At 44.6% G+C, this 15,072-nt stretch overlaps 2 protein-coding genes across 2 annotated transcripts in view; one reads left to right on the top strand and one right to left on the bottom strand.

Moving 5' to 3' along the window:
- Positions 1 to 2,334, bottom strand: part of tex2l (testis expressed 2, like) — a 464,619-nt gene extending 462,285 nt beyond the window's left edge. The window contains exon 1 of the mRNA XM_048609254.1: positions 895 to 2,334. Within this exon, the coding sequence (XP_048465211.1) occupies positions 895 to 2,334 (1,440 nt within the window). The remainder of the gene's footprint in view (positions 1 to 894) is intronic.
- LOC109913922 (heparan sulfate glucosamine 3-O-sulfotransferase 3A1-like) overlaps positions 1 to 15,072 on the top strand; it is a 209,828-nt gene that overhangs the window by 180,661 nt on the left and 14,095 nt on the right. The window lies entirely within an intron of this gene.

Below are 15,072 nucleotides of genomic sequence, written 5' to 3'. Positions count from 1 at the left end.
GCAGCATCAGAGGAGCAGGAAAGTTGACATTTCGGGTCAGGACCATTTTTCAGAAGGGAGACAGGGGTGAAAAGAGAGAGCAGGGGGAAGAAAGAGAGTGGGGCAGGTAAGAGACCCTTTTCTGAAGAAGGGTCCTGACCCAAAGCGTTAACTTTCCTGCTCCTCTGATGCTGCCTGGCCTGCGGTTCCTCCAGCTCCACACTGTATTATCTCTGACTCAAGCATCGGCAGTTCTTACTATCTCTTGAGGATTTTAAAGATGTAGTCATCTATGGGATGTGGGAGACACTGGCTAATCCATCACTTATTGCTCAAGCCTTGAGAAGATGGTGATGAGAAGTGTTCTTGAACTGCTGCAGTCCAAATGATCACTGAAATATGAAGAAAGATCGACTGGGCTTGTACCGCTGGAATTTAGAAGAATGAGGGGGGGAATCTCATAGACATGCATAAAATCCTGATGGGACTGGACAGGCTAGATGGGGGAAAAATGTTCCCAATATTGGGCAAGTCCAGAATTAGGGTTCACAGTCTAAGAATAAGGGGGTAAGCCATTCAGGACTGAGATGAGGAAGAATTTCTTCATTCAGAGAGTTGTGAACCTGTGGAATTCTCTCCCACAGGAAGCTGTTGGGGTCAATTTGTTGGATATATTCAAGAGGCAGCTGGACAAAGGATCAAGGGGTACGGAGAGAAGGCGGGAGTGGGATATTGAAATTGCAAGATCAGCCATGATCCTATTAAATGGTACTGCAGGCTTGAAGGGCCGAATGGCCTACTCCTTCACTTATTTTCTACATTTCTATGTTAGGAAGGGAATTTCTAGATTTTGATTCAACGACGATGCGTAAAATGTTAAAGCCAACTATAATAACTAGAATTGCAACCCTTTACCTTGACAATTTCGGAATCCTTGGGTTCCCTAATTATGTTCTCCGACTGCAGAGGTTCACCACCCAGCGGGATTATGTGGATGGGTTGTGGAAGCCTTGGTGTCTGCAGTGAAATGATGAGTAGGCCCATTATAAATCCACAGGCAAGTCCAACGCAGAGGCCAGAGAAGAACGATGGCAGCGGTAATACAAAATAGCTGTAGGCTAGAGCGGCAAAACACATTAGAGTTTTACTTGGCACTTTTTGAGAAGGTTGTAGTGGACTCAAGGCTTGACTGGAATAGGAGTATGTGGTATCATGTCCACACCACATGTTGTCTTCATTGGGCTCAGTTTCTATAATCTGTAGCACATCTCCATCCGAACAGATCTCATACCTTGGGTTACTGGTGTCCCCATAACCCTGTGGAAAGGGCAGATATTGTTTCCTCTGTTTCCCTTTTGCATGTCTTCCTGGAGAAGACATTTCTGTATGAGGTGGTCTACCAGCCTCTCTCTTTTCTGATTTAAGCATCTCCATTCTGAACTTATCAAACCCAGGCCTTTTGTTCTTGTTATATGCATCATTGCTGCAGTCTTCAGAGTTGGGGGAACAGAAGGAATCTGTGCTACTGGTGTTTGATTGTGATGCTTTAGATTTGGGGCTTCCACTACTTTCATCTCCAATTATCTTACTTAGCATGCTCAATGGCTCTTGGATAGCCTCGGAGAACTTCCTTTTGGTGTCTTCAAGCTTGGCTTCGACTTCAGGAACCTTGAAGAAACTAATTTTGCTCTCGGCTGGTGAAAGCAGTGGCGATGGTGGAGCTGTCTTGGAATCTCCATTTCTTCCCCTGGGCTGGGTTAACTGGTGCCACAGGTACAGGTTCAGCTTTGAGTCTGACTTTGACTGGGTAACCTCTGGTTCGTGACGTGAGATTTCAGTGGAGATGGACTTGACCAGGCTAAGCAAAGGCTTCGGTTTCAGAGATGACACATCCTTGGTCTCGATTTCTGTTGACAGGGATTTGACAAGGCTAATCAAAGGCGCTGTTTCGGAAGAACCACAGGAGTTTACTGAAGATGCTAAAGGGGAAGAAACGGTTGGAAAAAAGAATTCGCCTAAAAATCCAGAAATTGAAGGAGAAGATGGGAGCGATGAAGCTGGTAGGTTTATGCGTTCTTCAGAGTAAGAAACATTTTCTTCTGCTATTCCTTCATTCTCCTCTGCCGTAGTTATTCCATTGTCCTCCCTAGCCATTGAGCAGGCCAATTCCTTTCCTTCTGATCTCTCCCAGTCTCCATGCCTTGCTGGAGAAGTTAAATGGATGACAATACCTTTCCCCTGGGAAACACACTCCTGCTGTTTGTGTCTCTTCTCTTGGAGATTGGCTGTTGGTAGAGAGCAGGAAGCGGGTGACAGCATTTTGTGGTCCTGCCCCTCACTCCCAAAATTTGCCATCACTTACAAGCCGAAGACTGGTCAACGTTTCTGAAAGAGAAATGTAACAGTTAATTATAACCAATCCGTCACTCTGATGGAAGGCTTTTATACACTCGCCTTCATTTTGATGATTATCCCTCTGTGACTTGTGACGAATTCTCCAAATGCGATTGTTAATTTGACCTTTTCAATAACGAGATTGCAACTATAATTGCAAAGGTTGTTGTGGCTTTGCAAACAATTACCAATCTCAAAATGAATTTATTTAAAAATTCTGTGTGTGTGCTTCATGTCCATGAATAATCTTGATTATTTAGGCTTTATTTCTTTGTTGCTCTACCTTAAAATGTATGGTTACCCTCCCAAACATCAAAAGAGTGAGGTGAATGTTCACATTGCCTGCAGTTCTGGGGTATTTTAACTCATTTACATACAGTAATAGAGTCATACAGCATGGAAACAGTCCCTTCGATCCAACCAGTCCATGCCAACCATAATCCCAGAGTAACCTAGTCCCACCATGCCACGCCTAGCCCATATCCCTCCAAATATTTCCTATTCAGGTACTTACCTAAATGTCTTTTAAATGTTGTAACTGTATCCACCACTTCCTCTGAAAGGTTATTCCTCACACAAACCAATCTCTGTATAAAAAAAAATGCCCCTCTTGACTTTTTTAAAATATTTCTCCTCTCACCTTAAAAAATATGCCTCCTAGTCTTGAAATCTCCCACCCTAGGGAAAAGATACCTGCCATCCACCTTATCTATGCCCCTCATGATTTTTTAACCTCTATAAGGTCACCCCTCAGCCTCCTACACTCCAGTGAAAAACGTCCCAGCCTATGCAGCTTCTCCTTATAACTCTCTTCATACAGTTGATCCACTTCCCTGCAGGAATGGAGGTATGAAAAGGATACCGAACAGATGTCAGAACAGGAAGAGCAGGCATTCCCTAGACAGCCTAGAAGGGGGTCTTAGGAGAATCTTATGGGAAGGAAGGGTGAATCCAGAACACTGAAGGCTAACATTGTCCGTGACTCCAGGGGGACTCCTGGCTCTTTCTGGCTCAGTAAAGGTAATTCTCACTCTTACATGGCAAGACATTTTAACCTTGTGGAAAAGCCATGCCTGTTTTCCCCCAGTGAGTCCCCACTTACAATTAAAGTCAGAAGCCCCTGATTAGGAATTTTCAGGATTTGACAGGTGTCTCATCTGTCACCCAAATTCAACCCACCAAAACCAGGGATCAACATCGGAACAGCATAAAACAGAGAACACCTAGTGAAGCCATATAGAAATTATATAGGAGCACAACACCTGCAATGGAATGTTTTCACTTTAGGAATTTGAAGCTAGAAATAGTTCAGTGGACATTTGTCTTTAGGTTCTGACAGAGGCCAGACAAAAATATTGGATGATACTTGTTTACTGGGATTTGTTAGAACTTTTAGGGTGCGATTTAATTGGCCTGACAGATTGTAGACCTTACAACAAACACCTCAACGCCTTCCTCCCAATCAGTTCCACGGGGGAGGCCCAATGTCATGATGTAGTCTTCAGGCACTTAGGTGGCTATTGTTGGGTTCTCTCCAGGGTTCAGGACCCTGGTGGAACAAGCCCAACCAGCCGAGTGCTGTTGGCCAATCAGAGATGAGTCTCAGTGGCTCATTAAGGAACCCTATGTCAGCCCCTTTTATTTTCCAATTTAATTGGGTGATGTTTAGCCATCACTCAGAGACCAATCATAGAATCTCAACAGTGTGGAAACAGGCCCTTCGACCCAACAAGTCCACACCAGCCCTGAGCATCCACCTAGACCCATCCGCCTATAACCCACCTGAGTTGCACATCCCTGGACACTCTGGGCAATTTCCCATGGCCAATCCACCCTAACCTGCACATCTTTGGACTGTGGGAGGAAACCAGAGCACCCGGAGGAAACCCACGCAGACACGGGGAGAACGTGCGAACTCCACACAGACAGTCACCCGAGGCTGGAATCAAACCCAGCTCCCTGGTGCTGTGAGGCAGCAGTGCTAACCACTGAGCCACCGTGCTGCCCCTAACCTAACACATGCTTGAGGAATCTCATCTTGTCTTTCAATTCAACATTCTGCTGGAGCCTCCGGACTCCACAAGTTCAATGACGTTGGTCTTCATCCTGGTTTCTCTTTGTCTCTTCATGTTGTATTCAGATCATAGAACCCTTATAGTGTGGAAGCAGGCCATTCAGCCCATCTTCCAGGTGTAGAGAACCAAGGAAATTGATAAGCGAGTCACTTAAAACAGGTAGGTGTTGGGAAATTTAAAAGAATTCTAGTCTCAAACCGAAATGCATTCGGCAGCAGTCACAGTGAAACTGCGAAACGAAACCTCCATCACGGCCACAAAGAGTGGGACAGCTGGCATTGCTCTTCCACGTCAGCAGGAGTCATGTGTCAGCAATGGTCACTACTGCGTTTGTAGGTCACCAGTGACAGTGGCAAACAGCCTGGGCTGGGGTGGTCTCCTTGCAGTTACTGCCATGTTGCCAGTGGGGTTATTCACAGCGTATGGGGTTGCCAACTGAGGCATCTGGGTACACCTGGAAAGCTGCCCATGTGGTGTGCACCTTTTCGCTATTGCCCGAACAGGCTGAGAGCCTTAGGTGGCCCTCGATAAACACTAAGGCCAGACTTGTCCTTTCCCACCTTTGACTCAGTCAGGAGGAGCTGGGAAGGTAGTGGACTCCATGTCCCAGTGCCTACATGCCTGACCCAGCTCCCAATCCCCTTCATGACAGGCAGCATTCAATTTCACCCTCAGTGACATTGCAGAGTCGTTTGCTATGTAAACGTATTAAGGATAAAATAACGGAAGTATACTTTATTCTTTACGCAGGTGTTGTTCTCTTCCGAGGTCCATTCAGAATGGTCTATTTTGTATTAAATTCACGGCAGGTTATGTCAGTCCCATTTGTTTTTTGTGAACGCAGCAGTAACTCTGATTGCACTATTCATGTTTCGACATTCTCAACACAAACGACATGACTTGGAAACAATCACAAGATAATCATATTCCTTTATAACGTGTGGGTATTGTCAACAGAAAATGAAATGATTGCGCGATTGATGTGTGTTATAGCAACTGTTACAGCGTAAAAACAGCAACATCATTATTCATGTGGTGAAGTGTTATTTTTTATGAATTAGTAATCTATTACATTACAGCCTTCTGCCAGTTTTAACGAAAACTGGAACTGATCAGTGGTATGACAGGATCCTGAAAGCAATTTGATATTATGAAATGAATGTGACACCTAGATTGGCAATTAGATGAAACTCATTTAAATGTGAAATGAAAGCTAAGCATAATCTTGGCATTCACCTATAGTCAATGCACAATTTTGTATATTTGTTTTACTTTAACTAAGTTCTACCATCTACTCATGCTCCCAAGGATGAATACATTTTCAGTATTCAGGAACAAAAACAAAGTTGCTGGAAAAGCTCAGCAGGTCTGGCAGCATCTGTGAAGGAGAAAACAGAGTTAATGTTTCGGGTCCGGTGACCCTTCAGTATTACCTGATTATGCTGGATGAGTCAATATTATTCAATTATGGTTTTCTGAAGGAACATTCCTACATGGAGTAACACTTATAACATGGAGGTTTATGGGCTTTTATACAGTTGTAGAGTTATCAGTTACCAATTAGATGTCAGTATGTTTGGCTCCTGCATCAGGATTGCAGACTTTGAAACATTTCCAGTCCCATTAATGTGACTTGGGAGAAAGTGCTCTCTGATATGGGACTTTGTTACTGAAATAACTGCCTGAAGGCTAGTATCCCATCACCCTTTATTTACACATACATAGTACATAACACTGACCCAACTAGTTCAGAGCTGGCTCCCAGGGTGAACAGAGCCCCTGACACTCCTGTTCCTATCTGTCAGCCAGGACTCCCTGATTGGACCAGCTTAACAGCCTCCAATCAGGGAACTCACATTCAACGGATCCACCTGACTGACCTCGTTCCAATCACGACAGTTACAACTGTAAGAAAGCCCCCCAAAAATCAGCACTGCAGTCCTCATTCCGCCCAGCACTCCACCCCCCTCACTTCAAACATTCCACGCACAGTGGCTCAGCGGTTAGCACTGCTGCCTCACAGAGCCAGGGACCCGGGTTCGATTCCAGCCTCGGGTGACTGTCTGTGTGGAGTTTGCACGTTCTCCCTGTGTCTGCGTGGGCTGCCTTGAGCTGCTTTGGTTTCCTCCCACAATCCAGTGATGTGCAGGTTAGGTGGATTAGCCGTGGGAAACGCAGGGTTAAAGTAGGGGGATGTGTCTGCTCTTTGGAGGCTTGGTGATGGGTAGAATGGCCTGCTTCCACACTGTAGGAATTCTATGATTTGAATCAGCTCGCCAGTTCCAATTTAGTTTGTCCACCTTTTATGCAAATTCATGCCTCCATTTAACAATCCAAAGGACAGCAAAGGAAACCCAACCACTTTTGCGCGGATGTTTCCTCGAGCCATGGATTTGCAATATATAAACCAACACCGTTTCCCCCACATACACCACCAAACGCCCCCCACCCCCGAACATTCCTCCCAAATGGTGTAAATGTTGGCTGCCGGTTTGGGAACAGAGTTTGAGGAATCGAGGCTGTGGCACTATCCTCGCAAAGTGGGAACCATGTCAGCAGTTGCAAAAGTTCTGAACCTAAACTGCCAGGTTTACCACGCCAGACTAATAAATGAATTAATAGCGGACGCAGAAATCCATCAGGTTCTGATTAATTTCAAGTTGGAACTTGATGAGTGAAGAATGGAACAAGAGCTCACAGTTTGTGATCACTTTTGCAGTGCATTGAGTGTAACTGTCAGTGAGCATGGGTGGCAGTGCTCCCAGGTCTGGGAGGGTTGTGAAAAATTTGTGGGTTCAATCCCACACTCCGTTTCCATTCATCGTCTCGGCTGACCTGGATGTTTTAAGGAGAGGACAGGCAACATCTGAACCACTCATTCGGATTTCAAACCCACTTGGCACTTTTATTGTAGGACACTGGACTTTTTCCCTTCAGGCACTGCACCAAAAAAAAAGGCAACCTGATTATTCATCCCCACACTGCTAGTGAAATATTGCTGGCACAGATTAGCTGCTGCATTAATCCCTTACACAACAATTAGAAATTATTCACAAACAAACATAGTATTTGCTGGAAAAACTCAGCTGGTCTGCCAGCATCTATGGAGAGAAAGCAATATTAATGTTTTGGGTCCAATAACCCTTCTGTTCTGAAGAAGAGTCATTGGACCCAAAACGTTAACTCTGCTTTGTCTCCACTGATGCCACAAGACCTACTGAGTATTTGCAGCAATTTCCGTTTTTGTTTCTGATTTCCAGCATCCGCAGATCCTTTTTTTTTGTTTATTTTGAATTTATTTATGGTGAAGTGAATTTATGGTGAACTACACTAACTGAAGTAGTTAGTGTAGAGATTTACCGGGATGTTACCGGATGTGGAAAGTTTGAGTGATAAGGAAAGGCTGGACAGGCTGGGACTTCTTTCACTAGAGCGTAGGAGGTTGAGAGAGGTTTATAAAACCATGAGGGGTATAGATGGAGTTAATGGTGGGTGTCTTTTCCCTAGGGTTGGGGATTTCAAGACTAGGGGGCACATTTTGAATGTGAGAGGAGAGAGATTTAAAAAGGACGTGAGGGGCAAAGTTTTTACACAGAGAGTGGTTCACATGTGGAGTGAACTTCCTGAGGAAGTGGTGGATGTGGGTACAGTTACAATGTTTGAAACACATTTGGAGAAGCACATGATTAGGAAAGGATTGGAGAGATATGGGCCAGGAGCAGGCAGGTGAGACCAGTTTAGTGTGGGATTATGGTTAGCATGGACTGGCTGGACTGAAGGTCTGTTTTATTGTTGTATGACTCCACGACTGTGACTTTGGCAAGGTGGGAGGTGATGTGGAGATGGTGTAGGTTTTGGTGGGGCGGTGGGGTTCAATCCCAAAGGAGTAATTGATTCTCGATTTGGGGGAAGGGTTACAGTCCTGGAGGGAAAGTGGTGTAGGGAGTTTGATGAGGGGATTGTGTCCCAGGAGCCCATCCCAGCGAGCTGGAATTGATTATGAGGCCTAGGGCAGATTGGAAGCCTGTGTGTGCAGAGTGAGGCCTGGTGCACAAGTGACAGAACTTGAAGAGGGATGTTGCAATGAGAGGGGGAATCGGGGTGGAGTGGGGAAGGGCGGGAGAAGTAGAGATTGTTGATGGGGATACACCTCAGGAGATTTGGGAAGCTCGAAAAACCAATGGCAGTTTAAATCCAAATGATAATGGGTCTTGCAGTGTCGTTAAGGATTTAAAGTGGCAGCTACATTCTTGGGTGCAAATTGTTTCATGGACAAACTCCTGCCTCAGTTCATGTGACTAATGGGCAGGTTGGAGGCGGGTTGGAGTGGCCGATCTGATTTTTAAGACTTTAATCACCCACCAAAAAAGCCCCAAACTCACCCTCACGGGTTGAAAGAAAACTTTCCAATGAAACAATTCGCAAACTTCTACATGAATTAATGTCATGAAATATCCGAAACTAACTCAGCTCATTTTCTCATCTACTAGCAAAGAGTGGTACCATTGGCTAATGGTGTGCAATGGAAAATGTCACATTGCTTATCGTTTAAGGTTAACATTTATTATTGTGATTTCATTAAAGGTGGATGCAACTGTACTTTCCTTATTTATTCATTTTTGTGAGATGTGGGCGTCGTTGGTGGGCCAGCGTTTATTGCCTGTTCCTTGGTGGTGGTGAACAGCTGTTGTCTATTTGGTGTAGGGTTAGGGTTGTCAGGGAGGGAATTCCAGGATTTTGATCCTGTGACACTAAAGGAAATATGATATACTTCGACCTGGTTGATGACAAACCGTTAGACACAATCATTTAGGTATTGAGACTCTGGTTATGAAAAGAATGTACTCAAATCTCATTTGATCCTATAAAAGAGGTACCTGGAATCCACCAGCTAAGGCCATATTTGGGTCACTGGGTAGTTGAGAGAGCCGTGTACCAAGTGAGCTAATCCTTGTGTAGTTAATCACCTGTTTTCTCTGAAGAGCACAATCAAATGAAACACCGTAGAAAACCCTGAGTTGGTTTCCTCTCTTTGTTTTAATTCAGTTTGAAAGTTTTGAAACCCATTTGTTCTTCTGATTATCTGCCTACCTCAGGCAGAGAGTTAAAAAAAATCAACCCAACAGCTACTGTCTCTGCAAAATGAACTAAATTGAGAGTAATCATTTTTATCAGCTCAATGTTGAACTCAACAGGCCACCAATTTCAGCCTGAAATGAGTCAACTCACCAACCTTCAAGATCCATAGCCCCCTTTAAATTCAATGGATCTTAACTTGATTAGTTCGCCATCCCACTCTGTAATATATGTGCGTGTGTGCATGCTTGTGTGTGTGCGTGCGTATGTGTGTGTGTGTGTGTGGTGTGTGTGTGAGACAGAGAGAATTTCAAGTCTGTGTGAATTTTGAATGTGTGTGGAATTTCAAGGGTGTGAATTTCGAGTGCATGTGTGAATTTCAAGTTTGTGTGTGAATTTCAAGTGTGTGGGTGTTTGTAAATGTTGGACTGTTTCTTATTATAATTGTGAGACATGAAAAGTATAATAAATGCTGTTCTTGTTTCTTTAGAAAAGGCAAAGAACCCTGTCAGTGCATGTTACAGTCACAGCAAAGCAACAGTTAAACACTCATTGATTCAATATGCATATACCTTTCAAAATACATCTGATGAATTAAGCAAGCAAGCCAAGAAGATACGAGTCATCCCAACCCTCCTTATCTTCATTCAGTGCCAGAATCTCTGAGGAATCTCATTTTTAACCTCGCTCCCAATGTAAATAATTCACAATATTAATGGCATTTTTTCATGCACTATTGATTTTTTTTTTGCTTCTGTTTTGTAACAAAGCATTACAGGAGATATTTCACTAATGTTCCTGCTTGTCAACTTCCTACACAGCAATTATGTCGGTGAAATTTAATTTATCATTCGAGAATGTGGGTGGAATCTTGTAGCAGGTTTGGAGGGTGGGGGCTGATATCTGAGGGTATTGCAGGAGATGTCCAGAGAATCCCTTTCCAAAGCCTGGAGCAACTGGTTGAGTTTTCCAACAGAGTTTCAGCATTGAGGTGAAATTCCCAGCAGGCAGTGATGAGAGATCTATTTTGCAGGGAATATCGCTTGCTATCATCCTCACTAGCTGCAAATCTCGCTTTATTGATATGCAGCTTCCTTTCACACCATGGAATGGATCAAAACTAGACACTGTGAATTAAACAGCTCCACCTCTCCATGTGCTCCTCCAGACTGCCACCCAGTTACCAACATCTTGGGGCACACGGCAACAGGCAAATGCTCCTCACATCCACGGAAGGCTGACACAAGCCAGCCTGTCCGTGCCAACACATGGCACGTCTCCAATGCACTTGCACAACGCTGTTGCTCTTCAACACCGTACGTTGGCATGCGCTGGCAAATAGTGGTGAAATGCTGCCTCCTCACGGGAACAGGCACCCAGCTCACACACTGGTCCAGGCAGCATCAGGGCTGCTCACTTACTTTCTTAGTGTTCACTTACTAGTGCCTACCTAGATGCTTGCAGCATCCCTGCCTCTTTACACTTTGCCCCCTCATCCTGAGCTGAAAGTCTCATTGTGCCTCTGTCTTCTCTTGCTGTTTAGCGCACATTGGGCAGCCGGCAGTGATCAGTCAGGTGATGGACATGCTGCGCCAAGCTCACAGCTGCCCTGCATGCCAACTATGGGCATGGCAAACACACCGCTTCAAGCAAATGGCCATATCCCAAAGTTTCAGGGAGGTGCTCCTCACATTTCCAGGGTGGCACTTATCAGTTCCAGCACAGAAAGTCAAAAGCTGCCTCCAACATCCGTCCAGGAGTTCGGCACTATCACACACCCATTCATAGTCTGTGCCTCTACCATCTGGGGAGTGGCTCACAGTCATTTGGGTACAGTCCAGGAGGCTGGGGAGCTGCACAGATATCACTCAGGGGTCTGGTCTCACTCAATGTCTGGCGTTGCCCAGCAGGGTGGCATGGTGTCTCAGTGGTTAGCACCTCTGCCTCACAGCGCCAGGGACCTGGTTCGATTCCACCCTCGGGCAACTGTCTGTGTGGAGTTTGCACATTCTCCCCGTGTCTGCATGGGTTTCCTCCCACAGTCCAAAGATGTGCAGGCTAGGTGGATTGGCCATGCTAAATTGCCCATAATCCAGAGATGCTTAGGTTAGGTGGATTAGACATGAGGAAATGCAGGGGTAGGGGAATGAGTTGGAGTGGGATGCTCTTTGGAGGGATGGTGTGGACTTGTTGGGCCGAATGGCCTGTTTGCACACTGTAGGGGACTCTGTGATTCTGTGAAAGCCACTCAACGTTGGTGGACCATGGTCAATCTGGGAGTTCTGCCCATCAGACATTGAGAGGGCAATGGCGGAGGCGTAGGGGGCGGGTGGTTTGTGGGGTACCTGGTGCTGTAGGAGGGAGGTTGGGAGGCTTAATGGTCAGGAGTGGAGGTAGATTGTTGGGATGTAGAGCAGATTACAGCTGGAGGGTACCTCAGTCTGTAAGACAGGTGGACAACAGAACATGGAAGTATAAGGGTCAGGGGGCAAGGAGGTGGTCAACGACAGCAAACAGCACCATGGCTTCCAAAAGGAGACAATGAATTACGAGAGATAGTAGGAACTGCAGATGCTGGAGAATCTGAGATAACAAGGTGTAGAGCTGGATGAACACAGCAGGCCAAGCAGCATCAGAGGAGCAGGAAAGCTCTACACCTTGTTATCAATGAATTACAAGATCTGGATATGTCACATCTCATATGTTTGGGACTGGGGAAGAAAGACAGAGACTCAGATAGGCAGGGTGCATGGGGACTTGAGAAGGTGTGAGGTTGATGGGGAGGTCTTTGGTGGGCTTCACCCCTGGTGAGTTGGTGCCTGGAGCTCATTGTCTGAGCTGGTGCTGTGACCCACAAGGGTGTGGTAGAACTGAAAACAGCAGTGACCATGCCCAGTGTGGGTGGTTAGGTACTGCTATCTATATTTAAGTTTACAGCTAGGCAGTCCCTTCAAAGGCCAAACCCAGTAGGCAAACGCCAATACAGTGAGGGTGAAACATATTTGTAAGTTCCTTGTGACCTTTAGGTATTCATTTGCCTTGAATACAATGTTCATCTTTTTTCAGTTTAATCTACATTATGAAAGTCACCCCTTAGAAAATTCTATGCACCTGGTTTCATTAGAGTTAAACTCAAAAAAAGAACAAAAGGCTTTATTTCCTGTATGTTTTCCATCAGCTGAAATTCTATGCAGTTCTTAAACACTTCACTAGCACTTCATCAACTTACCAAAATGTGATCAGTATTATTCTCCACAGAAAGATGACTTTCAGAGTGTAAGTTAAAGCAAAAAGGTGAATATTGTTTTCAATGCAAATCAATGTGTCAAACTCCTGGCGCCTTGTTGAATGACACACATTGCATATGTTACCATAACATTGTCACTTGTTGAATCTAGTTCATTACTGTTACCTCACTGCGGTTTCCAATTTGCTGCAATTGCTGTAGATGCATCGGAACCAGTTCAGAGGATTCAGTAGTCTAGGCCTGAAACGTCAGCCTTCCTGCTCCTCTGATGCTGCCTGGCCTGCTGTGTTCATCCAGCTCTACACCTTGTTATCTCAGAGGATTCAGTAGGTTGTTTCCAGAGGTGAGGGGTGTGTCTTACGAAGAAAGAACGAGCCGTTTAGACCTAAATTCTTTGGAGATTAGAAGAAAGAGAGGAAATCTAATTAAGGTATAAGGACGGAGAGAGGTTCCTCCCTATGTGGGGCAATCAAGAATGAGAGGGTCATAGTTTCAGGATGAGGGGGCAGCAGGTGTAAAACAGAGATGAGGTGAAATTACTTCTCTCAAAGGGTTGTGAATCTGTGGAATTCACTATCCAAGAGTGCAGTGGATGCAGGGTCATTGAGTAAATATGAGGTGGAGATTTTTGTTTAGTAACTGGTTGAAGGTTATGGCGAACAGGCAGAGAAGTGAAGTTGAGGCCGAGATGAGATAAGCTATGATTGTGTAGAATGGCATTGTAAGCTCAAGGGGCTGAATGGCCTACTCCTGCTTCCAGTCCTTATGTTCTTATTTTTAAAAAAAGTGCAATGGAGAACAGTTCAATTTTATGTTAGGTAGGACACAATACAGATCAATTTCTTTCAACGCAGTTTATATTTGCAACACAACATTTAAAAATTATTGAAAAGAGACATGAGGTTGCAACATTTTGTGTTGCGCCCATTACACGCAAGAAAACCAACAAGAAAGGAGACAACAATTTATATAGCACGAGCCGTATAGATTGACTATACTTGACAAAAAGATGCTTTTGGAACTGCAGGTTATAATCTTCATGTTAACCATGGAGTGGGATGGTGGGGAGATAGTTAACCCATCTTTATTCCTGCAGCCACAAGAGAACAATGTCCAGTTTGTTTTGACTCTTTCCCCTTTGAAGGGATTTTGTTTGGAGTTCCTTTGCACTTCAGGTATGACATTCCAGGGTTCCTCCCCCAACAACCATTGAATTTACATCCACAGTTATCATTTGGACCATAGGGAGTTGTGAATACAACCAAATCCTTCACTCAAACCAGCCTTCCATCCATTGACTCCATCTATAGTTCCTGCTGCCTCGGGAAAAAGTAACCAACATAATCAAAGACCTCTCCCATCCCGGTTATACTCTCTTCCACCCTCTTCCATGGGGCAGAATATATAAAAGTTTGAATACACTTAAGAGCAGATGCAAGAACAGCTTCTTCCCCACTGTTAACAGACATTTGAACGGACCTCTCAAATGTTAATTCTGATCTCTCTCTCTGTAGCTTCTCTGCGGCTATAACACTGTATTCTGCGCTCTGTGCTGTTACCCTGATGGCACTTTGTATGGTACGATCCGCCTGTATAGCACGCAAAACAACACTTTTCACTGTATCTTGCTACGTGTGACAATAAATCAATCAATAAATCAAATTCTTTTTTTAAAAAATGCATGGCACGGAAAGTTTAATATGTTCATCAGTACCTGAGGGTTCTGATTCATCCTCACTATAATATTGACTTAATATTTACATATATTTCTTCCTCACTAACATTAATGAATGGAAGAGAATATTCTGCAGGAGAAATCAAAAACATTTCTTACATCTCAGTAAATGTAAATTTTCCGACTGGAAAAGTTGTCTAATTAAAGATTTAATACTAACAGGGTTGAGATGATTTTAACCCTCTGGTCAATAATAAGAACCAAAACAATTTCAACCAATCACCTAAGCTGTGTTTTTTGCTGTCCCACACACACACACACACACACACACACACACTCACACACACAATCATACTCTCTCTCTCCCCCACACACACACACACACACTCTCTCTCTCTCCCACACACACACACTCATACTCTCTCTCTCCCCCAGATACACACACACTCTCTCTCTCTCCCACACGCACACACACGCTCTCTCTCTCCCACACGCACACACACGCTCTCTCTCTCTCCCACACACACACACACACTCTCTCTCTCTCTCCCACACGCACACACACACACTCTATCTCTCACACACACACACACACACACTCTCTATCTCTCTCCCACACGCACACA

Source organism: Rhincodon typus, chromosome 21 (genome assembly GCF_021869965.1).
Source record: "Rhincodon typus isolate 14 chromosome 21, sRhiTyp1.1, whole genome shotgun sequence".
Classification (NCBI taxonomy): Eukaryota; Metazoa; Chordata; class Chondrichthyes; order Orectolobiformes; family Rhincodontidae; genus Rhincodon; species Rhincodon typus.
The sequence above is the reverse complement of the archived record's forward strand: the minus strand, read 5'-3'. Positions and strand labels throughout refer to the sequence as shown.